Below are 25504 nucleotides of genomic sequence, written 5' to 3'. Positions count from 1 at the left end.
CCCCGCCCCCCCTTTTTTTTTTTTGAGAGAGGATCTTACTCTGTCACCCAGGCTGGAGTGCGGTGGCGGCAAGATCATGGCTCACTTCCGCCTCAACCTCCTGGACTCAGGTGATCCTCCCACCTCAGCCTCCTGGGTAGCTGGGACTGCAGGCGCATGCCACCATGCTCAGCTAATTTGTGTGTGTGTGTGTTTGTGTGTGTGTGTGTGGAGATGAGGTTTCACTATGTTGCCCAGGCTGATCTCAAATTCCTGGGCTCAAACGATCCTCCCACCTCAGCCTCCTAAAGTGCTGGGATTACAGGCATCAGCCACTGCACTGGGCCTGCTTACTCTGAAATCATTTGTTGAATGTTTATATTTACAATTTTACTCTCATCCTCAAGAAAATTAAATCTGAACTTGATATCAAAAATATGTAATTAGTACTTTTACAAGTTTAAAAAACTGTTAACTTCTTCAGGACTATCAGTAAAGATGGGAAATACAAATAAAGTCTGTCTGAATAGCCTCAGAAAGATTTTGCATAGATCGCTTCCCTAGATACATATTTTGTCTGAAAGTGATATTAAGTTCTGCCTTTGTTCCTAAAAAATATTTTTGTCTATGGTTATTAGTACGTAAGCTTCACAAAAAAGGCATTTGTGATTATCTCTCTCCAAGTTTATGATTAAATAAAGTTTTAATTCCAAGTTGAATTATTTTTGAGGCTAGAAAGCTCAGGAAACATTACTATATTACTCTGTATTCGTACACTCCCCTTTAGCAATTGACTTTTTCCTTTTACAGCTCCCACTGTTGCACCAAATTTTACTGTTGAGGATACTTCTGCAGATTCGATATTAGTAAAATGGGAAGACATTCCTGTGGAAGAACTTAGAGGCTTTTTAAGAGGATATTTGTTTTACTTTGGAAAAGGAGAAAGAGACACATCAAAGATGAGGGTTTTAGAATCAGGTAAGTAAATTGATAGCACGAGGATAGTGTTTCTTAGAAGTTTCTCTTTAACCACAACAGAAAAAAAAAGGAGTCCTGCTCAGTAGTTTAGTACTGGTTTTCAAAACTATCTGAAAGATAGAGAAATGCAAAGGCAGTAATTCTATGAATATAAGAGTTTTAAGATTTTAAAATGCAATAATTGACATGCATAGTCTTTCAGGAATATTTAAATCATTTATTCTGAAGCCTTTGATTATAAGCCTCACAGGACAGAAACCATCTCTTATTAGAGCCTTACATAATCCATAACAAGGCATCTGATGAAGTTTACTTCCAAAAAGAAATCTTGTACTTATAACAGTGGAGGAGAAAAACTCAGGAATCCAAAGAGTTAGCTTCAGATTCTCAGTTGTAATTTGACAAAAACCACTGGCCTATTAGCATTTTACTTAGCCATGTCCTTGATAAGCTGGAAAACTTAATTGACTTGATTGGGGATTTATTAAAAAGTACAGACAATCCTTGGAAATTGACAAGTGTACATCCAAAGACTTTAGAGAGTTCTCAGATTTACAAATACAAAATACCTGTCTGAGAAGTAGAGAACTCCGCCACGGCATGGCAGTGCTGGCCGGGCATTGTCTCAGCCACTCCCCAGAGCAGCTGCAGGAAGTGTATGCCTCCCCTTTGGTCCCCAGGTTCTGCATTGCCTAAACCTTCATGGTTGCTGGTGAATGAGGGACATCCTAAATATCAAATTGCACAAACATCCCAAGTCTAGTGTGACTTGCCTCACATGCTTGGAAATTTTACACTTGAAACAGTTAAAATTCTACCATCTGGATTTCCAGTGAGACATGGTAGATTGGTCACTAAAGTTAGCATAAAGAAGGGGAAAAAACCCCAAACTCTAATAAAGCCACAAGGAGAGAACAGAAGAGGCAAAACAACCCCAAAAAAGAAGATTCAGAAATTTGTGGGTGGAAGTGGGGCAAATGACTTAAATGAGTGGAGGATTGTGAAATCTGTGTGGGCAGTCAGGCATTGTCGAGAAGGAACTTCTCCAGTACCTGCCAGACCAGGCCTTGGAGGCCAAGGGGTGAGAATCAATCTGGTCTGAATGGAGGGATCAATTGAAGAAAGTTCCTTAGAACTGAAGGGTCTAACTATAAGCAGATCCACTTCTCTGCAGTTTCACTTTCCATGGTTTCACTTTCTGCCATTTCAGTTACCCCTGGTGAAACGCAGTCTGAAAATAGATAAGTTCAGTACAATAAGATACTTTAAGAAAGAGAGAGACCATATTTACATAATTTTTATTGCAGTATATTGTTACAGTTATTCTCTGAGGAAAACAGAGGACTACTGTATATAGAGTGAAAGAATTCATTAAATACACAGCAAAATAAATAGAAAAAAGATCTATGCCAAGGTATGTCATTATGAATTTTCCGAGCAGCTAACGTGTAAAGAAATGATCAGAGACAAGCAGGTCATGTGCAAGGAATCAGGAATAATAATGGCAACAGACAGCCCAGCAATACTCCAGATACTAGAAGGTACCACAGAAGTCTCTTCAAAATACAGAATGAAAATTATTTTCGGTCTAAAATTCAATACTCCACCAGTCTGTCAACCAAAGTGAGATTAAAATGCAGACATTTTGTACATGCAAGGCTGCAAATATTTACTTCCCCCATGTTGCTTTTCTCAAGAAGCTACTAGAAGAGTGCATCCTAATGAGGAAATGAAGTGAGGCCAACCCAGGAAGCCACAGGGGAGAGAGAGCAGGGAGCTCTAGGAGAGCCACAGCCCAGGAGGCATCCAGTCTAGTGCAGAAGGCAGGGGATGGGTGGAGGGGAGGACAGAGAAGATGTGGAGCTGGGATTTTGTTGTGTTTGACCACGTGGAAAATCTTAGTGTACATTGGAGGATATGGGAAGAATTACTGATTGGTATATAGAAAATCAAGCAAACGAGAGAAAAAGCAGTTATAACAATGGGAAAACAAGAAAGGAAACATCACACCAAGCAGTTTGTCTTAGCAGTAACTCATATTTATATAATCATAGTAATCCAACCTGAATTCATCAAATGTTCTGATGTTTCTATACGAATGATGTAGTGGGGGAAAGGGTGATGGTAGTGTAAAAGAGCTCTATCTTTATCTGCCCTTATAAAGTATGTGTAGATAAGGTCTAGTAGTTAAAAGTCACATCTCTGTAAGTTTGCTACTTTGGAATATGGAGGTAAATACCCAAAGAAACTGATTACATGACTTTTATAATGGTTGTAGGGGGCGCGAGGAGGAGCTGGTAGAGAACTGTCACTTTTTGTTATTAACCATTTAGTACTAGTTAATTTTTTAACCTATTGTCCTGCATTATTCTGGTTAAATTTTTTAAAATAAAATAGTAGTTCAAATGATTCCTCACTCTTCCTTTTGAAGTTATAACTCAAAGGATTTCTCACTAGTCTCATTTGAGAGTTCCCATCACACTGATCCTTTTTCTAAGTGGTTTGGAGTCATCTCTATTGATTTGCATGTTTGCTTCATCCCATCTTTCACTCTCACTCATAGGAAGGCTCAGCCTAAGTGGGTTTTGGTTGTGGTAGTTTTCATGCTTTTAGTAGCAGAAAGGGAACTTTTGTTGATTGCCTGCTATATGCCAGGCATTATGCTAGAGAATGTGTGTGAAAACTTTACACAGCTTAAGTCATGATACTCTATTTCATAAGTAGAAAAACTCCAGTTGAGAGTGGTTTAAATAACGGGCCCATATCATACAGCTATTGAGTGGCATGGGGGTAGAGTTTGAACAAGGTAGTGGCAGCTCCAGAGTCCTTGGCTGGGATGGCTGCAGCTAGAACCACTTAGAAGGGCAGTTAGTGAGACAGGTGTAGGTAACCATGCATTTAAAATGGGTTAGAGATTAGTGCTAACGTACTTCATTTTAAAAATAGGTCGTTCTGACATAAAGGTTAAGAATATTACTGACATATCCCAGAAGACACTGAGGATTGCTGACCTTCAAGGTAAAACAAGTTACCACCTGGTCTTGCGAGCCTATACAGATGGTGGAGTGGGCCCAGAGAAGAGTATGTACGTGGTGACAAAGGAAAATTGTAAGTTTTGGGTTGCTGCATGCGTAGTGTTCCTAGTGATTCTTGGTTTATGTAGGAACCCCTCCCCACCCTTTCTAAAAACCATTCACATTTTGTTGCATTTTTTGGCTGGTGGAGGGAAGGGTTAAAAAGCTATAAGATTACTTTATGTTTATTCTTGTCAGTTATTTGAAGTTATTTCCAAATGAGTACCTAATAAATTAGTGAATTTGGGATACATCTGAAGTCTAGAGGTCTAAAGTCATATTAAATTTATCTAACAAGGTCAGTGTTTAAAAATGTTTTGCTCCAGCTTTTCTGTGATTTCTCACATATCTAGGGAAAAGTGAAGATGTTCTTAAAAATTTTTTTGTAAAGCACAACACTCATAAATTTGAGAGACAAGAACAGTGATGGCCTTGACTATCTTTCAGCAGTAAAGAACTTTACTTGGATCATGGGCTTATCCTCTACCCCTGAGTTGGAGAGTTCATACACAGCTCTTAAATAAAGAGCCATGAGGATATGGTTCTCTAAAGCAGTGATTCTCAACGGAGGGTGATTTTGTCACCTGCGAGATACTTGGCACTGTCTGGTATCATTTTCGTTGTCATAACTGGGGATACTACTGGTATTTAGCGGTGAGAGGCCACGGACGCTGTTAAACTTCCAGTAGTGTACAGGACTGTCTCCCCCAATCCTCTAGTGAAGATCTGTCTGGCCTAAAATGTCAAAAGTTTCAAGATTGAGAAACCCTACTTGAAAGAGTTTAAGTATTTGCATAAAAATTATCACAATACCTGATGGTTAGATTGTAATAGTTTTTCAGTGTCCCTGCAGCAGTTAATTTTGTTTTTTTCCTAAATAATCTACCAACCTAAATATCTTCTAACATAAATCTATTCTCTACTTCACACCAAAAATGGTGATTTTAATATTTGTAATACTCTCATTTCAGCTGTGGGATTAATTATTGCCATTCTCATCCCAGTGGCAGTGGCTGTCATTGTTGGAGTGGTGACAAGTATCCTTTGTTATCGGAAACGAGAATGGTAATGGTTTCTGCATTTACTTTTGCTCTTTTCTTCTTAAGGGGATGATTATAAGATTTGTAAGATTAGTTTATGTATTAAGTATATCTTTTTTGTTGTAATAAGTTAGTAAAAAAAAGTTTTAATTAGAATTAATGTTGAATTTAATATTAAACATGACGTATTATTTTAAGGTCTTAATAGAGTCAATGTGTAAATTTTTTTCTACTGTTTTTCCTAATAATTTAAAGTCATAGCAGTTACTATTATAAAAAATATTTATAGGCTGAAATACGGCAGTAGCTATCTACAAGATTAAACATGATTTAATGATTAAGATCTCACTTGCCCTCGTGACCTGTCATTTTGATCATTTGCTCATTTATTCAACAAATATGAATGACCTCTTCCATGTGAAGGAGGGAATATTGTAGTGCACAAAACAAGCCATGGTTCTTATAGACTTGGAGCACAGTGTGGGAAGAGGGACAGTAAACCATAGACATCCAGCAAATGTGTGCTTGCAGAGTGTGAGTGGGTGCTAGGAAGACTGAACCAGGTACCCTGAGGAGACCAGCAGGGGGCTACGTCCTGGGAGCTGGTCGGCCACTGCTGGTCACGGCCGGTCTGTGGGAGAGTTCCAAAGGGTAAGGAGAGGGAAGAGAATGTTACAGACAGTGAATTGTTTCTTTGAGGGCCCTGAAATTGGAAAGAGTTAAAATCTTCAGAGAAAGTGAGAGGAGCTGTGTGCCTGGTGAAGCAGCAATGAGTGACGTGAGGTGAGGTGAAGTCAGTGGGGGCTCCATGGGAGAGAGGGCCATGTGTGTGGTTACCTGGCAGGAGCTGTCCTGGCTGGGTATGGAGCCAGTGGCTGCATTCATGCTTAGACCAGTCCTCACCGGCCTTAAAAATGACATCATTTATGACAAGAGAACGTATTTTAGCAATCGGCTTATAAATCAAAATAGTAATAGTTGTAGAACTATAGAATAGTCTATTTTGGTAACCATATTCTCATTATCAAAAGTCACATTTTACAAACAACTATTAGGCCGGGTGCAGTGGCTCACACCTGTAATCCCAGCACTCTGGGAGGCCGAGGCAGGCGGATCAAGAGGTCAGGAGATCAAGACTATCCTGGCCAACATGGTGAAACCCTGTCTCTACTAAAAATACAAAACTAGTCGGGCGAGGTGGCGGGTGCCTGTAGTCCCAGCTACTCGGGAGGCTGAGGCAGGAGAATGGCGTAAACCCGGGAGGCGGAGCTTGCAGTGAGCTGAGATCTGGCCACTGCACTCCAGTCCGGGCGACAGAGCGAGACTCCGCCTCAAGAAAAAAAAAAAAAAAAAGTAGCTGGGTGAGGTGGCACGTGCCTGTAATCCCAGCTACTCAGGAGGCTGAGGCAGGAGAATCGCTTGAACCAGGGAGTTGGAGGTTACGGTGAGCCAAGATTGTGCCACTGCACCCCAGCCTAGCAATAGAGCAAGACTCTGTCTCAAAAAAAAGACAAAGTAAGAAGGGAGTTTAGAAGTTACAGTGTTTCAAACTCACATTAACAAAGTTATTTTTCCTGTAGGAATTTCAAGTAATACATTTCTTTTAGTAGCTGTAAATATAAAACATGATAGAACACTGAGCAAATCTCATTTTGGTTGCATTTAGTTTTTAGTCAAGATTAATAGCCTTTTTCTTAGCACAGCCTGCAATGTATTCATGACACATGGCTGTCACTTTTATGACCACCTCGGTAACCCACCTCGGTAAAGGCAAATCTCATTTTTGAGATTTAGTTTTTGTTCAAGATTAATAGCCTTTTTCTTAGCACAGACTGCGGTGTACTTATGACACATAGTTATCACCTTTATGACCACCTTTTTAACCACCTCGGTAAAGCAGTGCCATGGGATCACAGCTGTTCTTCCATAGTCCAGATCCTTTGGAGTAGGTGGCGCAACCACTATTTTAATTATTTGCTTTCTGTTTTCATGAGATACATGGGTATGGTAGTTCTAGAAATGGAATTACTGTTTATGGTTTTTTTTTTTTTTTTTTTTTTTTTTTGGGATGGAGTCTCACTCTGTCACCCAGGCTGGAGTGCAGTGGCGCGATCTCTGCTCACTGCAACCTCCGCCTCCCGGGTTCACGCCATTCTCCTGCCTCAGCCTCCTGAGTAGCTGGGACTACAGGAGCCTGCCACCACACCCAGCTAATTTTTTGTATTTTTAGTAGAGACGAGGTTTCACCATGTTAGCCAGGATGGTCTCGATCTCCTGACCTTGTGATCTGCCCGCCTCAGCCTCCCAAAGTACTGGGATTACAGGCGTGAGCCACTGCGCCCAGCCCTTTTTATGGTTTTCAAATTGGAACCTCTCAGTGCGTTGTATAGATAGCTCTAGTGAATGATCACACGAAAGAGCTTCCATTTGAATCTCAGATGTTCATTAACGGATTCATAAATACTTCAAAATAAGCCTAATGATTTATTAACTTATTATCTAATAATCTTAAAACTATTAAATTTACTTTAATAATTTTTTATTAAAGGATTAAAGAAACCTTCTACCCTGATATTCCAAATCCAGAAAACTGTAAAGCGTTACAGTTTCAAAAGAGTGTCTGTGAGGTAATCTTTTATTTTCTTACATTTATCTTTGACGTGCTGGCTTGTTTTTTTAATCTTTTGTGAAAAGTTTTTAACGTGCAAATGTCATTCTAAGTAAAAAGTGTTGAGAAGATAGTATACTTTGAAACATCCCAGTTTCTAAAATTATTAATTTTAAATTATACCATGCTCTTTTTTCTCCCACAAATATTAATAACAAGGAAAATACTGATATGGAAGAAAAAAGTGGCTCTTCTGTAGTGTGAAATGCAGAGTAGTAGAAGCACCTGTTTACAAGCAGATTTGGGGAAAAAGGTGCCCCTGTTTGTAGGAGGAGCATTGCAGTAGCATTTAGTGCTATTTTAATCACCATTTTCAATTTATTTCTAGGGAAGCAGTGGTCTTAAAACATTGGAAATGAATCCTTGTACCCCAAATAATGTTGAGGTTCTCGAAACTCGATCAGCATTTCCTAAAATAGAAGATACAGAAATAATTTCCCCAATAGCTGAGCGTCCTGAAGATCGCTCTGATGCAGAGCCTGAAAACCATGTGGTTGTGTCGTATTGTCCACCCATCATTGAGGAAGAAATACCAAACCCAGCAGCAGATGAAGCTGGAGGGACTGCACAAGTCATTTACATTGATGTTCAGTCGATGTATCAGCCTCAAGCAAAACCAGAAGAAGAACAAGAAAATGACCCTGTAGGAGGAGCAGGTTATAAACCACAGATGCACCTCCCCATTAATTCTACTATGGAAGATATAGCTGCAGAAGAGGACTTAGAGAAAACTGTGGGTTACAGACCTCAGGCCAATGTAAATACATGGAATTTAGTGTCTCCAGACTCTCCTAGATCCATAGACAGCAACAGTGAGATTGTCTCATTTGGAAGTCCATGCTCCATTAATTCCCGACAATTTTTGATTCCTCCTAAAGATGAAGACTCTCCTGAATCTAATGGAGGAGGATGGTCCTTTACAAACTTTTTTCAGAACAAACCAAACGATTAACAGTGTCACCGTGTCACTTCAGTCGGCCATCTCAATAAGCTCTTATTGCTAGTGTTGCTACATCAGCACTGGGCATTCTTGGAGGGATCCTGTGAAGTATTGTTAGGAGGTGAACTTCACTACATGTTAAGTTACACTAAAAGTGTTCATGTGCTTTTAATGTAGTCTAAAAGCCAAAGTATAGTGACTCAGAATCCTCAGTCCACAAAACTCAAGATTTGGAGCTCTTTGTGATCAAGCCAAAGAATTTTCCTGTACTCTACCTTCAAGAAGCATTTCAAGACTAATACCTACTTGTACATACATGTAAAACAAATCCCGCCACAACTGTTTTCTGTTCTGTTGTTTGTGGTTTTCTCATATGTATACTTGGTGGAATTGCAAGTGGATTTGCAGGCCAGGGAGAAAATGTCCAAGTAACAGGTGATGTTTATTTGCCTGACGTTTACTCTCTTTCTAGATGAAAACTAAGCACAGATTTAAAAACTTCTAAGATTATTCTCCTCTATCCACAGCATTCACAAAATTAATATAATTTTGATGTAGCGACAGTGATTTAGTGTTTTGTTTGATAAAGTATGCTGATTTCTGTGCCTACTGTATAATGGTTATCAAACAGTTGTCTCAGGGGTACAAACTTTGAAAACATGTGTGACACTGACCAGCCCAAATCATAATCATGTTTTCTTGCTGTGATAGGTTTTGCAAGCCTTTTCATTATTTTTTAGCTTTTATGCTTGCCTCCATTATTTCAGTTGCTTGCCCTGATATTTAAAATTTACATTTCTAAGACTATAGACCCATGTTTCTTTTAAATCATTTTATTTTGTGATAGTGACAGCTTTATATGAGCAAATTCAATATTATTCATAAGCATATAATTCCAGTGATTTACTATGTGAGATGACTACTAAGCAATATCTAACAGCATTAGCTGTCCATATTGTTCTGATTGAGTTTCGTTCCTCCTGAGGAGACCATGCCATTGAGCCTGGCTACCCAGGCGTTGGTGATCTTTGACACCTCCTAGTGGATGTTCCTCCTGCTCATGAGTCTTTTCATCATGCCAGATGATCTGATCCAGTACTCACATTTTTAAATATAAAACTAAAGAGAGAATGCTTCTTACAGGAACAGTTACCCAAGGGCTATTTCTTAGTAACTGTCATAAACCGATCTGAATCCACGGGCATACCTATGTTGCAGGTGCAGCAATTGCTTGGTGAGCTGTGCAGAGTTGGGTGCCTTCAGCACAGCATCCTCTGCCCACCCTTGTTTCTCATAAGCGATGTCTGGAGTGATTGTGGTTCTTGGAAAAGCAGAAGGAAAAAACTAAAAAGTGTATGTTGTATTTTCCTTGCCCTCAAGTTGCCTGTGTATTTTACCTTTTCATAGTTAAGGCAAAAGTACTTGAAAATTTTAAGTGTCCAAATAAGATATGCCTTTTTTGTTTGGTTTTTTGGCTTTTTGTTTTTTATCATCTGAGGTTCTGTATTGTATTTGCAAATAATGGATCAATTAATTTTTTTGAAGCTCATATTGTATATTTTTAAAAACCATGTTGTGGAAAAAAGCCAGATTGACAAGGGACAAAATCTATTTATGTTCTCTGTGTATGAATCCTGATTTTAACTGCTAGGATTCAGCTAAATTTCTGAGCTTTATGATCTGTGGAAATTTGGAGTGAAATACAATTCATTTTGTACATACATAGTATATTAAAACTATATAATAGTTCATAGAAATGTTCAGTAATGAAAAATATACCCAATCAGAGCCATCCCTAAATAGTGTTCTCTTGTCTTCCTTTGTATCCTCTTTGGCTCATTCCCTTAGCTTCCACCCCAGACATCAGATCTGGGGCTGCCTTGTCTCCCTACCAAATTTTGCTGTTACCATAGTCTGCTTGCCCTCAACTCCTGCTTTGTTCCCTGTTGAAATGTATCAATCCCATACTTTATCTCTCCAGGACAAGGATAGGCGTTGGCTACAGTAAACGTTTATTGCTCTAAACAACACTAACCTGAGATAACCAGAAAAGGCCAGAAGAGATTGTTTGATCTTTGTCTGTCAATATATATGCATTTCAACTGTGACCATCTGGATCCAGGGCCCTTTCTAACCTATATAACGACTCATTTGTTTGGCTAATGATGAATATCACTGGGGCTCTTAAGTCCTTTCGTTCTCTGCAAGACTTCACTGTTTTTTCTGTATGAAAAACGTGCAGAATATCACTCACCTTTCCCCTACTTCTGGAGTTTCATACACAAGGATCACTAGCTTAATGAGAAGCAGAGTAACACTATTAAGTCTGGGCAAGCTCCTTATAAGTTGCTGTATACTTAAAAGAGTGTGGTTTGTGTCTGAGGCCAAAGCTGTTTTCCTTCTTTTTCCTCATTGAATTGAAGACAGCTAGACCCTTGTGCAGATCCCAGGATATTACCTCTCCTCCCACTCCACCTGTGTGTGTAGGGAGAGCAACAACACAGGAAGAAGGGAGGAAAGTGGGAAGGAGAGATTAGTCACATGTCCAGTTGTCTGAGACACTGGTAAATGTGCACTGTTTGTCAGTGCTGGTTGCATGCCTGCATTTACAAGGTGTTCTCATACTGATTGTGCTCTGTCCAGTTAGATTTGTGGCTTCTCCCTTGGAAGTGACAATTAAGGACGAGTTAGAGGCAGAGCTAGATGTGTTCTCTCCAGCCCTTACTGACTGGGAAAATAATTGGGAAATCCCTCTTTTCCTCTTCAGTGAAAGCCCAGTCATTGGTTAGAAAAATCTAAATGTCAAACTAGCATTATGTTCCCTCGTATCTGTGGGATAGTAATTCATGTAAGACATATTTTTACCTCTCTTACAAGTCAATTCACTTACAAGCTGGTTTTAAATCAAGCTTCCCTTCCAAGGAATGGAGGTCATTATGGGGCTTACTTATGAGTGACCATTTTAAATAAATAATATTTAATATTACATTATTAAAGACTTAGCTAGACTTTTAACATTAGATGAACTTGTGAATCATATATTGCATAGATTAGCACATGTGTGCAATCTAGGTCATCAGCTTGTTGAATTTATACAGCCCTGGATTTGAGACTGTGGCCCTGAGTGTCTGGATAGTTGAGTTGTGTGTTTATGTGCTTATGTGATAGAGGTGCTTTGTTCCTGCAGCCTAGAAACAGAAACAGCCATTCATTGAGAAGTTTAAGAGAGGAAGTATCAACCTCATTTTCCAAACCAGCATTACTTTCACGGCTCATGGATCTGAAAGATTACATTTAGAACATTTAGTACTATTACACTCTCAGAAACTGTGGTAAAAAGTCACATTTTCAAAACTTCATGCACATTGTATTCTTGTTGGAAATAAGTCCTGTAGTTTCTTAATTGTCTTCATGCCGTCCATATTTAACAAACATTACAAGTCCTTTTTGTATTTGGGTAATTATTTGTAATTTAGTGAAGGAGACCAGGGAATGTTTTCTTCAAAGGGAATTTAAAATCAATTTTATGGTATTTTGAAAGTAAAATATTCATTAACATGTCAGTATTTTGAAAACACTATCTCAAAGTTTTCTATTGCTCAGGTATATAATCTGATAAAATTTTTTGTTTGTTCTAAGGTTATTTTTGCTCTTCTCTATTTTGAATTATGTTAAAATGTGTGTGCATTTTATGAAATGCCTTTTTTCTTGTTTTGAAAGTGTAAAATTGGGCATCTCAGAGTAAAATGTGGGATTATTAGCTACAAAAACTAGACACATCGTGAAAGCTCAGTAACTAATTTTCTTGACCGAGTCCTATCCCAGAGTGTCACAGATTCAACAGAATTTTCCTGAAGGGCGATACACATCAAAATCTAGGTTGTGTAGATCTGAGACTATTGACTCAGAGATTCAAATCTACTTTGGAAGTGACTGCACGGTTTGAATGAAAACTGAGGAGGGGCTCGTGCCTGTTATCACTAGATATTTATTTCTCCATAATTTTAAGTGTTCATACTTCCTTCTTATTTGATGGGTGTGCAACTGGGGCATGTTTGTACCAGCCAGCGTGTGTTCTGCCCAACAGTGTGTCCATGTGTGAGGTGAACTAATTCAGAACTCATTCTCTTGATAAACTTTTTCTTGAAAGTATTTATTTTAAGTCTTTATTTCCTGCTAAAATGAAGTTTCATGCTGCCATGCCCATCTTATTTATTCTAGAAGAAAATTTTCATAGAAGAAAATGATTTATGGCCAAAGTTACAGAACATTCATCTTTTAGACTTAGCCTTAGAATATCATTGGAAATTACTTGGCTTGAATTTGGTTCATTTATATCTTTATAGATTATGTACCAGGGCCATTAATAATACTTAAACCCCTTATTTTGCTATGGTGATTAGATTTTTTATTCCTTTTCAGTTATGCTGTTAATTATTGCATGGTCACATTCATGCTTATTACAGATGGACTATTTTTAGTGCCAATGTAAAGGATTAAGGATAACATTCAATTAGTTGGCTAATATGTCAGGCTTTATTGTACATGGTAATGTTTCAGGGAGTGTGATTTGGTCTAGAATATATCCAGATCCTTACGATATTGGGTTATGACAGGATTCTATTATTTTTAGCCATGAATGGTGCTTATTTTTCCCTATATTAGGAATGTTAATATTTGGATTATCAGAGTCCATGTTATAAACAGAATTTATCTATGTAAGACAAATTCTAACTGTGCAACATTTTCATGAGAATTAAAAGTAGTGTGTTAAGGGGAAACTCTCTGAATGTTTTTACGTGTAAGTGCCTAGCTAAAGAACCATAGAACAATAAATCAAAAGCAGCTCTTATAAAAGAAAAACTGATTGAACATTAACCAGAAACAAAATATTAATAATTTACATTTTTTTTTTGGTTGCTGGGACTGAATACCCCAAAAACTAAGAGATGTGAGTGGAGAAAATGTCTACTTGATAAGAAAATTGATTTATATTATATTTACATGTGTCTTCTAAGATTGCCTTTACAGTAGCCAATCAGAACTTTAAAAAAAAAAAGCTAACAACATAGATCTTGTGTGTTGCACATAAGACTAAAATACTTTGCACACCAGATTGAATGGCTCACTTAAGTTGTTGAGAATTTCCTTACACATTTAAAGTGTACTTTCGTTTAGAATTATTCCATTTTAAATGGGTAACTTTCAACTTCTGAACTATTTTCCTAAACATTCCAGTAGTGTATTATAAAAGATCAAAATATCTCTAGGTGGTAATACAATTTTCATTTATAACATGGAAAAGTTAACTGTTAGGTTTAACATTAGTGTTAGTGTTTTGCAATTGATCATAGAAAAGAACACTGAATAATGGTTTTCATACAATTTTGTTAAACATTCTTCTCCTGGTTTGATTCCAAATACTTTTCCCATTTTTTCTAATATATCATAAACTAGTGGTTCCTTCCATTTAATTTTCCTTCCAACATAATATTTAGGAAAATATAAATAACATTGTGAGTAGCAGGAGACAACACGAAAAAGAAGCCTTTCATTGTTGTGGAGGTGTAGGTATTATGTGATTGATGCCCTTCCTGGCATTTGTTTTATCCTGTTATTTTCTCAAAAAAGAGCATGGCTTTTTCTTAAATACATTTTAATTCAGAATTGCTTGCAAAAGATTGGCCTAGATAGACATCCTAGATTTAAAATAGTACCACTTTAAAGGTATGTTGAAAGGTAAAATAAATCATTTCAAAATACTTAACTTTCCTAGTAAGAATGTTAAGTTTTCTTCTCTTTCATTAGCTGGCCATAAGTCAAGGTCCTTATAACACTAGGAATTTACCTGTTTTTACTTTCAAAATTGCATTATAGTGAATTACTGTTTACAAAATACACATACTGTGAACAGATATAAGTTTCTGTCTTTTATAAGATTGTTTGTAGAATGAATGTTTTTTTAAAAGCGAGTATTATATGTTAAATATTTTAAGTTTTTTATAAATACTAGTAACTGTTTACTAATTTTTGGTCAAGTGCTTGTAAATGTCGCTGAAAGAAGATAGGGAGAAACTGCGGATCCCAAACTCTTCCCTTTTTCACTTCTTGAAATGTTACCACTACAGACATTTTTTTTTTAAGGTGAATGATCAGTTGTGATGTGCTGTACCTCAAATCATGTTTAATTGTATAAGGAAACATTTAAATACACATATACAGGAAGAAAACTATAGATGAAGTATGTGTGTGTGATTCAGTCTGATTCACAGAATTCTGAGAGTAATATGGAATAAAACAACTCCACTTAGATGATAACTGAAGCATTTCCTGCCTTGTGAAAATTTGGATATTAAATTGCTGTTAGAATGGGAAATTTGGACACTTTATATCATTGTATAATTTCAGAATTTAGTTTCTGTATCTTTTGGAAAACATGATTATAGCAAAAACATAGAAAATAAGTAATCTATTAAACACCATAAATGTAAAACTAGTATGCTTGGCTGTTAATTCTAAAGATGTTACTTATGTCTGTTTTTAAAACATGCATGTATTTAACAATTTTATCATAGTATTGTCATGGAAAAAATAAATATATTTTCTTACATCTTACACTGACAGACTTGGGCATTATTGGGTTTTTCCCCATGTTACACACTTAGGAGAAGTGGCGTCTGCTTCGTCGTCGTATTTTTTTGTTCTATCCCGTAAGAAATGCAGTGGTTGTAAAGCAATCACATAGCACTATGGATGTATTTGTAACATTTGAATACATTGCTGTGCCATTGGGTGTGACATCCATCTGTCCATTAAATCATTATTGTTTACCTGAGAAGTTAGCATAAAAATAATCAAATAGTGGGAATCCAACATTGGCAAATAAATAATAAATACTGGTCTTTAAAGTAATGGTTTTTAGTTTATGTCCTCTGAAAATAGCTTAAACATTCCTGAAGATTCTGAGAATGTATCAAAATTTCATTTCAACCTATTAGGAAATACAGTCAGATTTAGCAAAACCAGTAATTTTAAAGTATAAAGTGATCTTTTTTTTTTTTTTTTTTTTTTTTTTGAGACGGAGTTTGCCTCTGTGGTCCAGACTGCAGTGCAGTGGCGTGATCTTGGCTCACTGCAAGCTCCGCCTCCCGGCTTCACGCCATTCTGCCTCAGCCTCCCAAGCAGCTGGGACTACAGGTGCCCGCCACTGCGCCCAGCTAATTTTTTGTATTTTTTAGTAGAGACGGGGTTTCACCGTGTTAGCCAGGATGGTCTCGATCTCCTGACCTCCTGATCCGCCCGCCTTGGCCTCCCAAAGTGCTGGGATTACAGGCGTGAGCCACCACGCTGGCGAAAGTGATTATAAATAGATGTTCTTAAATGGAGAAATTAAGTCCTTAGTCATATGTATAGCCTAGACTTAGCCAGATTGAAACATGAATGGGCCTGGATTTAACCAGAAGAAACTCCAGACCAACTTAATTGTGAAAAATATGTTAGTATTTAAGTGCGAGGAAGTACATACATATGGCCTGTCCTTTGGGGATTCTCAGTGCATAACTTGTTTTCCAGATGGTGAGTTCTTGAGTCAAGATGTATAACACCCTCAACCCCAGGAACTTTTAAAAAGGATCAGAGAAGAATGATGAGATTATTGGGGGAAAAGATAGAGATGTATGAAAAAAATGTTAAAAGTATTCAATGTCAACTAAAATGTTAGCTTACAAACAAGTTCTTCAAAACGAACTATAATAGCTTGTTTTGAGTGGCTTATAAATTTGATCTTACTAGCTTTCTCCCTGAGTGATCAACAATAAAACTGTATTGAAAATATTCATTGTGCTGGTCCCAGGGAAGTTAAAGTAACAAGAGATGCCTTGAACTGATTTGTGCTTAAATTGGAAATGATTTTATCCCTGGGTGATGTTTCAGATTAGAGACAAGAAAAGCTTTTGAGGATGATCTTGATAAAAACTGTTCAGTGATGGCCAGATGCAGTGACTCACGCCTGTAATACCAGCACTTTGGGAGGCCGAGGCGGGTGGATCATGAGGTCAGGAGTTTGAGACCAGCCTGGCCAACATGGTGAAACCCCGTGTCTACTAAAAATACAAAAAATTAGCCAGACGTAGTGGCACACGCCTGTAATCCCAGCTACTCAGGAGGCTGAGGGAGGCTGAGGCAGGAAAATTGCTTGAACCTGGGAGGTGCAGGTTGCAGTGAGCCTAGATCACACCATTGCACTCCAGTCTGGGTGACAAGAGCGAAACTCCATCTCAAACAAAAAAAAACTTTTAAGTGGAAATAACTTTAAAATGAATGCAACCCCAGTGTATGAACCTCTGTCTCCAAACCTTCAAAAGGTATGAATGTCAAGCTTTAGCTCAAACAAATCTTTCTTCCCCTCCTGCCCTCAGCCTGCCTTAACTCTGCTCGAGGTTGAGCCTCTAGAGGCACTTACATACTCCCCTCACCTACACTATCCTTGGAGTTGTTGCAAGCCAGAGTCTGAAAGCCTTGAGAAAGCAGAGTGTTGAGAACAGATGGACCCTCGTAGTCCTAAATTGCCCAATTACCAGTGCAGACAACATACCACCTTCAGAATGGAACCTAGAGTCTAATTTCCTCAATTGCCATTGTCACTCCTTTCCTTTCCTGTGTTGGCAGAGGCTGGGTTCACACCTTTTCCGAGTCAGCCACTGCATTGCGGGAGGTTTCACAGGCCTGGCTCCCAGCCCAGCATCACAACTTACTACCAGGATAACCTTTGGAGAGTTAAATTCAGCCTCTCCCCGTGTCCTCATCTCTGAAACGTGGCTCTTCATGCCCACCTTTGCAGGACTAGGGAAGATTAGACAGAGTACATCATGTTCCCAACAGAGTGGATGTTTGCTACCCATGCCTCCTCTTGAGAAACTACAGGAACACCTAAGGCCTTAAAGGTATAAATGCCTCTGCGCTTGTTTGGCTGCTCCTTAGGGCATCTCTCCCAGTTACACAGAGAGGAGCTGCACAGAACAGGGCCTGCAGGGGAGCCATGGCATCTGTTCCCCCAGAGTGAACGCAGGGGCTTCACTTAGATAACTTCTTCCATCTGCAGGGCCCAGTTTAGGCCTTGCTGGCTCAGAGAAGCCGCCTCCAGCATCGCCAGGCCCTCAGTCCTGTGCCTTCCCAGGCCTGCGTGTCCCCACGGCACCAAGCACAATCCTAACGCTTGATCTGGGAATGGGAATTGAACAATGTCTCGGGCTCTTATACCCATGAAGCTTAGTTTAGGATCTGCCACATCTCAGGTGCTTGATAAATATTCTTTAAATGCACCTTGAGAAAAACATGGTTTAATGTGTTTCCCTGGGTATCAGAAATATGTTATTTTACAGAGGGTGATCCTACAGAGGGTGATCCCTTGTGAGATAGTCTTAGAGTGTGTAAAACAAGGGAACCCTGGTTAAGGACAAGGATGGGAGGCTCCCTGTGGTAGATCAAAGCAGCTCCTGCCCCACATTTGGGCCATCTTGCCTTGTAGTAGATGCTTAAGTATGTGTTGAATGCAATTACCTTGTTCTCCCTGGACAGAAATTTACCCTTATCTTCTTACCTCTTTGGTAACAGTAGATGGGAGATAAATGGCCTTTATCCGAAGTGACAACAGGTTAGAGTCCTTCTACCCATTGTCTGTCACCTCCGCCCTCTGCCATCTTCTCCCCGATTTGAACCTTGTTTTCATTTTCTATGAGTCAGGTTCTCTGTATCCTTCCAACTTGCATGGACAACTTGCATGACCAAGTGATCCATTCTGGCCCCCGTCCCTCTTCCCTAAACTGCGTATCTGCTTCTCTGGAAGATAGTCTTGGCTCTGATATTTCAGGCATCTACTTCGTGGGCAGGTAAGCCCTGGCATGTTTCTCAAGCCACACCACTGTAGTCTCCTATTCCACCCGGAAATAACACATATTTCCTTATACACAAAACTTTCTTCCCTCAAGCAATACCTCCTCAAGCATCTGGGCCCATGGTCCAGGCTCATCCAAGCTTATGGCCTTGCCATCAGGAGAATCCTCCCCAGCTCGCCTTGAGGACTCTGACCTGGCTTGCCATGTGCTCATCCTGGTTCAGTTCTGTGGCTGGACAGAAGTTCTATTCAAAGGACATTTCCACAAGAGTTGCAGAAAGACCAGTCCGTCCAGAAGAGGTGATATCCTGAGTGGACAGAACAAAAAATACTCACTGAAGAAAAACTAGAAAATCAATGGTAAAGAAAAAGAAATCACACAATCTTTTTTTTATTTTTATTTTTTTTTTCTGAGACAGAATCTTGCTCTGTCACCCAGGCTGGAGTGCAGTGGTGCGATCTCGGCTCACTGCAACCTCCAACTCCCGGAGTTCAAGCGGTTCTCCCGCCTTGGCCTCCCAAGTAGCTGGGACTACATGCTCATGCCACCAAACCTGGCTAATTGTTTGTATTTTTTAGTAGAGACGGGGTTTCACCATGTTGGCCAGGCTGGTCTCAAACTCCTGACCACAATTGTGATCTGCCTGCCTCAGCCTCCCAAAGTGCTGGGATTACAGGGGTGAGCAACCATGCTAGGCCCACACAATCTTTTTATGCAGCATTAGGTCTTTTCAACATTTTACTTTTTATCCTTTCAGAAATATTTTCCTATGTGAATGTGTGTATATATATATGTACATGTCTATTCATATATATGTATATGTGTGCATACATAAAAGGGAATTGTAGATTCTATTTTGGAACTTGAATTTTTATTTCACATATTTTGAAAATCTTTTCATATAAATAGAACACTTCTATGGTACTCTTTCATGGATATATGAAATCCCAATGTATGGATGAACTATTTAATTCTGTATTCTGGACATTTTTCTATATTCATACTTTTCATTAAATAATGGATAACTCTGAAAGTCAAACAAAAGTGTTTGGCATTAGTTTGATATCTGAATTTCATACTAAAAGTCATTGGCACCTTATACACAAAAACACCCAAACCAACTTTTTGATGTGGTCTTTTATGAGTAACTGGCTACCGAAAATTCCGACGCAGAGTTCCATGGCTTCCCTGCTATCTCTTCTAAGATGTGGGCTGCTTGGGGTCATGCTGAGTGGCCACTGGAAAGGGCAGCTGCCTGACAATTTCCTCAGTCCCCCTGGGCACCCACACCATCAACTATACCCCAGCCTAGGTCCTTAGTCATGGCAAAGGATCCCTGGACCCCAGGAACACAGGATTTTCAAGAACTATAAATAGGAATTTTAAAATACGATTATGCTCTCTGAGAACAGAACTCTCCTCATCTTGAGTGTTTGGCTCATTGTTTAGGCACGCAGCTGACCGCGGCGTAACCTTTAGTTGGGATGGCACGGGACAGAAGGTGCATTTTACGAAAACGAACTTGGGTTTTGGGGAGGTATCATATGGAGGTGGGAGAGACTGAAAGTTAGAGTTGATCAGGGTTGTGGTAGGCAGGACTCTACGAAGGCCCCCAAGATGCTTGCGTGGAACTGTGGAAATGATGGATTGTCGCTCCCACGGTTAGGCTACTCATCAATTGACTTGGAGTTAATAGGTGATGATCATGGGCGGGCGACCTATTCAGGAGAGCTCTTATGAGAGGGACTGGGCCCTGCCTAAAGAAAGTCTCCCCTGGCTTTGAAGAAGCAAAGAGCCAATGAGCCTCAGGTGAGACCACAGCCCAGGCGACACCTTGACGGGGAGCTGAGTCCTCTCTGTCCTTGATATCCTCACTGGCACTTTGGCCAGGGGCTGGTTTGTGAATAGCTCGTCCTCAGTGAGTGTCAGTGAAATGTGAACCAACCTTGTGTGGGCGAGTGCCTGGAGGGGACAACTACAGCAATCCTTGTGAGGGCCCGTAGGCCATCCGCTCTCCACCCTCCATCCCCACACCCCTAAAGCCTCCCAACGCACTCCCAGGGGCTCCCGGCTTCCAGGCCAGAGGCAGTCACATGGATAAGGGAAGGGCCCCAGCCCTAGGCACATCCTCTTACCTCTCTAGCCCCATGTGGAGCTGGAGCAGAGACCGCCCAGGCTACCTTCATTTCCAAGGTGGTATGAATGTGGCCTGGACAAGCAATCAGCACAAGTTCCACTTTCCACTGTATTAGACAGGGCCCCTCATTTCATTCCGACCCCCACCCCACAGTTGCTCTCTGAACCCCATGTACAGTGAGAACATGGAATGCTGCCAGCAGGACCTGAGGTCACCATGCAGCGAGCCTTGCAACCCCTGCGGCCCCACACCCCTCTCCTCCCACAGCTCTTTTTGCCTCATAGTCCATTTTCTCTGCCTCTGCCTTCTTTTGGCCAATTTCCTAACAGGGCTTTCCTTAGCTAAGCCCCTGGCCTGGTGCCTCTTACTTTTGTTATTAAGTGAGTATAAACGGCAAATTTCTTGAGCCTTCCTGGCCTTCCTTCGAAGAGACATTCCAACTCAAGTCCTCTCCTAGCCAAGTCAGAGCTGTAGCCCCTTGACAGCAGGCCATCCGGGGAGGCCATACCCCCGGGCCGGGCTCTGACTTGGAGGTGAGCGCTGGGACATCGCAGGAGGCCATGCCACATGCTGGGAAATTTCTATGCCTCTGGACACCATTTGCATCTTGAGCAAAACTGAAAGACAAGATGGATAAATAGAAAACAGGAGACCTCCTCCCAAGTGCTCAGACATAATGTTCTCTCTCTTGTCTTTCCAGGAAAGGGCAAGTGCTCCTGGGAGCTATGAACTTTCTAGGACAAAGATGCCTCAGCAAGAGTAAACGGGAAGAAGAGGAGCGGCAGGGGAGGCCTTTCCCGGCTGCCTGCCCTGCTCTTTCAGCTTGTGGCTTGGCCGGGGCGAGGCAGGGGCCCAGGGGAACATGCCCCTGAGCAGAAATAGCTTGCAACCACTCCCCAGGGTTATGGAGGTTATTTGTGGAGATGAAAGCAAAGGAGGGAAGGGAAAGGAATTTAACCCACACCCAATTGCCTGTAGAGGGTCCTGAATCCCACCCCGCTGGACTAGCTCTTTAGTTTCTGCTTTCAGATTTGCTCAACCCAGAGTCCCTGCAACAGAAGGGCTTTGAAAGACGGCAGATTCAGGGCTGTGATGAGAAAATGGCATGCGCTGGCAAGCGGACTCTTGGGACCTGACCTTTGTCTGAATCTCCCTCACTTACATGACTATACTGTCGACGACAGCTAACCCAAGGGAGCCCCGGAATGTCCCTCAACAATGCAGGTGTCCCTGGGCAGACTGCACCTGACCAGAGGTCAGGGTAAGGGCAGAAAAGCTCCATGGCACAGCATCGTTGCTGCGTCCTCGTGGTGGAACCACGGGCAAGTCACCCAGTCTTTCTGGCCAGCATCTGTCTTCCTAAGTCAAACAGTCCATGCCCATCTGCTCCGGCCATCATAGGAGGAGGACTGTTATGAAGATCAAATATGTGAACATTCTTTGACTGTGAGGTTGCGGTGCGGTTACTCACAGGGCCTAGCCCAGAAGCCAGCTCATGCTGTTGCATTGGATTAGTCATTTCGCTGGCCCGAACATAGCCACCTGTAAGCTGGAACTTTCTAACGGCAGCCCTGGGACTTCTGGCCTCACAATGGTTGAGGCAGGGCTGCTTACATTTTCATGTAAGCATGTGTGCCGGATAAGTCCCCAGATAGATAGGATACCGTCGGACGACCCACATCTCCATGTTGAGAAATAATGTGGGAGTGGGCTAAAGCTGTAAGACCCCTGATTTCGGATTCTAATTTTGATTTCATGCTGGCAGCTGTCTCCCCAGGGAGAAAGTGCTGGAGAATGTCGTCCCGCCTTTGATAAGCTAATCTTACCCCCTTCTCAGCTAAGGGTCTGGGCGGTGGTGGGTGTGCCTGGACTGACCCCCAGCTCCAAGGGCAACTACTATGCGTTCCTGGACTGGGCAGGAGCTAGAAGAGGCAGGGAGGAGGTGGGAAGCGGCTCACGCCTTGTCCAGGCTCCTCTCCTAAAGTATTGTCTTTCCACTCGGAGCTGGAATTCTCTGCCTTTGTTTTCCTGCAGCTGGGCCTCTGTAGGCTGCCCCTGGGTCATTCCCTCCCAGGAAGAAGGGCATTCTGGGGTGGGGGTTGCTGTCGGAGCTCAGAGGGGCTGGGGGCCCCTCCTACTGCCTATTCTTCCTCCTTTGGGAACTCACAGTGCTAAAACAAGCTTTCTGAGAACCATATTTTCTGGGTTAAAGGTGAAAATGCAGCGTTTCCTCCAAGTGGAAAGCCCTGGGCCTGCCAGCTCCAGCTCCGGGCACTTTTCCGAGCTCCTTCCTCCCACGCAGGGAGGCGGCGGCAGCTCCTGCAGGGCCAGGGGAGGAGGTGGGCAGGGAGGAAGGAGAGGGGGCAGCAGCAGGAAAGCGCCAGTGCCCATGCCAGCAGGGCAGTCTGTGTGTGGACACCAGCCGACGTGTTTGTGTTGGAGGGGCCTGGAGACGGGAACAGGACTGTGTCAGGAAATGAAAGACAAATACCAGGGTAGCAGAGCGGGGCGGCCTTCAGGGCGGTGGGCAGGCCGTGGGAGCTGCCTGGGCAGCCGCAGGAGGGGACGCAGAAGACCCCACAGACTTTCCTGAGAGAAATCCTGAGGTGGGGTCTCCAGGAACATGGAGGGTTATGGAAGTCCATCTTAATAGGAAAAGCAAGGACATCCTCAGCCCACACTTGGTCACCCTTGCTTCGAACATGTGGGAGGTTCCAGGGAATTTTCTCGGATCCTGATTGTGGGAGAAAAGCTTTTCAGGATCCCGTGCCCTACTCTATCCTTCCTTCCTAGGACAGGGACTGCTGTTAGCCTCTGAGCTCCCTGGCAACACCCCAGACCTTTCTCTCCAGCCAAGAGCCTGGCCAGCCTTCTCCAACATGCTCTCCCCACAGCGGCTACCCAAAAGCCAGGCACAGATCCCATCTCCCAGCCAGTCCAGTCCCTCCTCCTCAGAACAGCAACGGGGCCAGCTGCCAAGTGTCAGGGAGCAGGTGGAAGGAGGGCAAGGGGAAGAGAGGATACCGCAATGCGAGGGGGAGGGCAGGTGCTGCTCCCATCAGGCCTGGCCTGGACTAGCTGGGCACTGAGAACATCATGGACCTTGCCTCCAGCCCCAAGGGTTAGAGAAGGTCAGAGAAGAGCTATGGCCAGGGGGTCACGGCATCCCTACTGCAGTCTGTCGTGAATGACACAGGAATTGCTGCGGTGGACCGATTGCATCAGCAGTGATGCTTTCCTACTGCTCCTGAGTCCATGCCCTCCGCCAGGCAGCTTGGTAGTTCTCTCATGCTGGAGAAGAGCCCATATGTCACGTGGGGGCTGGCCCATTTCTTCCTCTCTTGAATCCACAGATGATTAGGGTGTGGCAGTGCCAAGCCGAGGCCACGAAAGGTCTTCCACCTTTACTCTTGTGCTTGTGCCCTCCCCCATCGTCAGGACAAGGGCATGCTCAGGTCAGCCCATTGGCCCAGGAGGAGGACAAGAAACACACGGAGCAGACACAAGCCACCTCATCAACCCAGCCAAGGCTATCCTGAATTAGCAACCCTAACACGTGTGAACAAGTCCAGCCGACACCAGAAGATCCCACCTAGTCAAGCCCAGCCAAGATTGGCAGAGCTGCCAAGCTGACCACTCAAGGCACGTGAGGAATAAACATTCATTGCTGTATGCCATTGCAGTTTTGTGATTTTTGTTATGCAGTATTATTGTGGCCATGACAACAGATACACATAGAGAGAAAACTGGACACCCAGGAGCCCACATAGGATACACTGTCTCTTACCCTGTCCTCTGAGCCTGAGCCTCCCAGGTCACCAGCTCCTCTGGGATCCCTCCACTCTGCTGCTCTCTCACCTGTCAGATCCCTACTCCCCTGACCCTGTCATCATGTCACTCTTCTCCCGTTAGCCTCATCTGCTTCCCACCCAGAGGCAGGTGGTTCTACTCCCAGGCCTGCATCCCTGGGACATTGCATTTTTCTCTGGATAACACTTTCATGGAACAACAACTCATCAGCAACAGCTCTTCTAGCTTCAATTCAGCTGAAGATTTTGCTAAGATCACAATGATATTTATGGCTGGAGGGAATCCATCAAAATGGGCCGTAAAACAACTCCATGACATCTTGGGAAGCACTGGTCCCAACAGTATCAAAGGAAGAGGTGTTGAGGCGAGGGTGTCTGGGAGGTGAAGGACCCGCTTTCTACCATGTGGCCTTTCTCTGGATTGCACTCATGTAAGGTTATGTGTCTAGGAGTGGATGATGATGATGATTACCATGATTCCTCTGGGAGAAAGGATCCTGGCCATCAAAGCTTCCCAAAGACAGGAGATTGGGGCACAAAGTGAACCTCTCTAGTTTATTCATCTTTTATGATTACATTATGTGCTTAAAACTGCCTTGCACAAACCCCAAGTCTTGGTGAACGAATGCTGCACAAACAAAAGTAGAGTCAAGACTGGGACTAATTATAGGCTCTTGCATAAGTTAGATCATATTTCCCCCTTCTGGGGGCAGTGTTCATCTCACCTTTCCCTTAGTAAGTCCGTCATGGGGATCTGCCAGTGAACCAGCTGTATCTGGGGTCAAGTGCATGCATAGCGAAGGGGCACAGCTCATGGTACAGAAGGAAGAAGTCCTGTTTCTCTGGTTCTCACCCAGATGCTCAGACCATCCTGACAGCACGTCCCCTGACCCCTGCACAGCCTTAGAAACACTGATTGTATTAGTGTCCGTTAGTATGGACCTGACCTCCGCAAAATCAGTAACACCTCCATAAGTGAATGAATG

At 42.1% G+C, this 25504-nt stretch overlaps 1 protein-coding gene across 2 annotated transcripts in view; it reads left to right on the top strand.

Annotated features, from left to right (window-relative positions):
* LIFR (LIF receptor subunit alpha) overlaps window positions 1-15294 on the top strand; it is a 77587-nt gene extending 62293 nt beyond the window's left edge. The window contains exons 16-20 of one of the 2 annotated variants that reach the window (XM_017853198.1): window positions 790-957; window positions 3904-4065; window positions 5036-5096; window positions 7620-7698; window positions 8068-15294. In XM_017853198.1, coding sequence (XP_017708687.1) covers window positions 790-957; window positions 3904-4065; window positions 5036-5096; window positions 7620-7698; window positions 8068-8691 — 1094 coding nt within the window. In that variant the 3' untranslated portion in view covers window positions 8692-15294. Of the gene's footprint in view, window positions 1-789; window positions 958-3903; window positions 4066-5002; window positions 5097-7619; window positions 7699-8067 lie in introns of both variants that reach the window. The other variant, XM_017853197.1, reaches the window with a different exon arrangement.
* Window positions 15295-25504: the final 10210 nt, after the last annotated feature.

Source organism: Rhinopithecus bieti, unplaced genomic scaffold, assembly GCF_001698545.2.
Source record: "Rhinopithecus bieti isolate Rb0 unplaced genomic scaffold, ASM169854v2 scaffold_34818, whole genome shotgun sequence".
NCBI classification, from domain to species: Eukaryota; Metazoa; Chordata; class Mammalia; order Primates; family Cercopithecidae; genus Rhinopithecus; species Rhinopithecus bieti.
The sequence above is the reverse complement of the archived record's forward strand: the minus strand, read 5'-3'. Positions and strand labels throughout refer to the sequence as shown.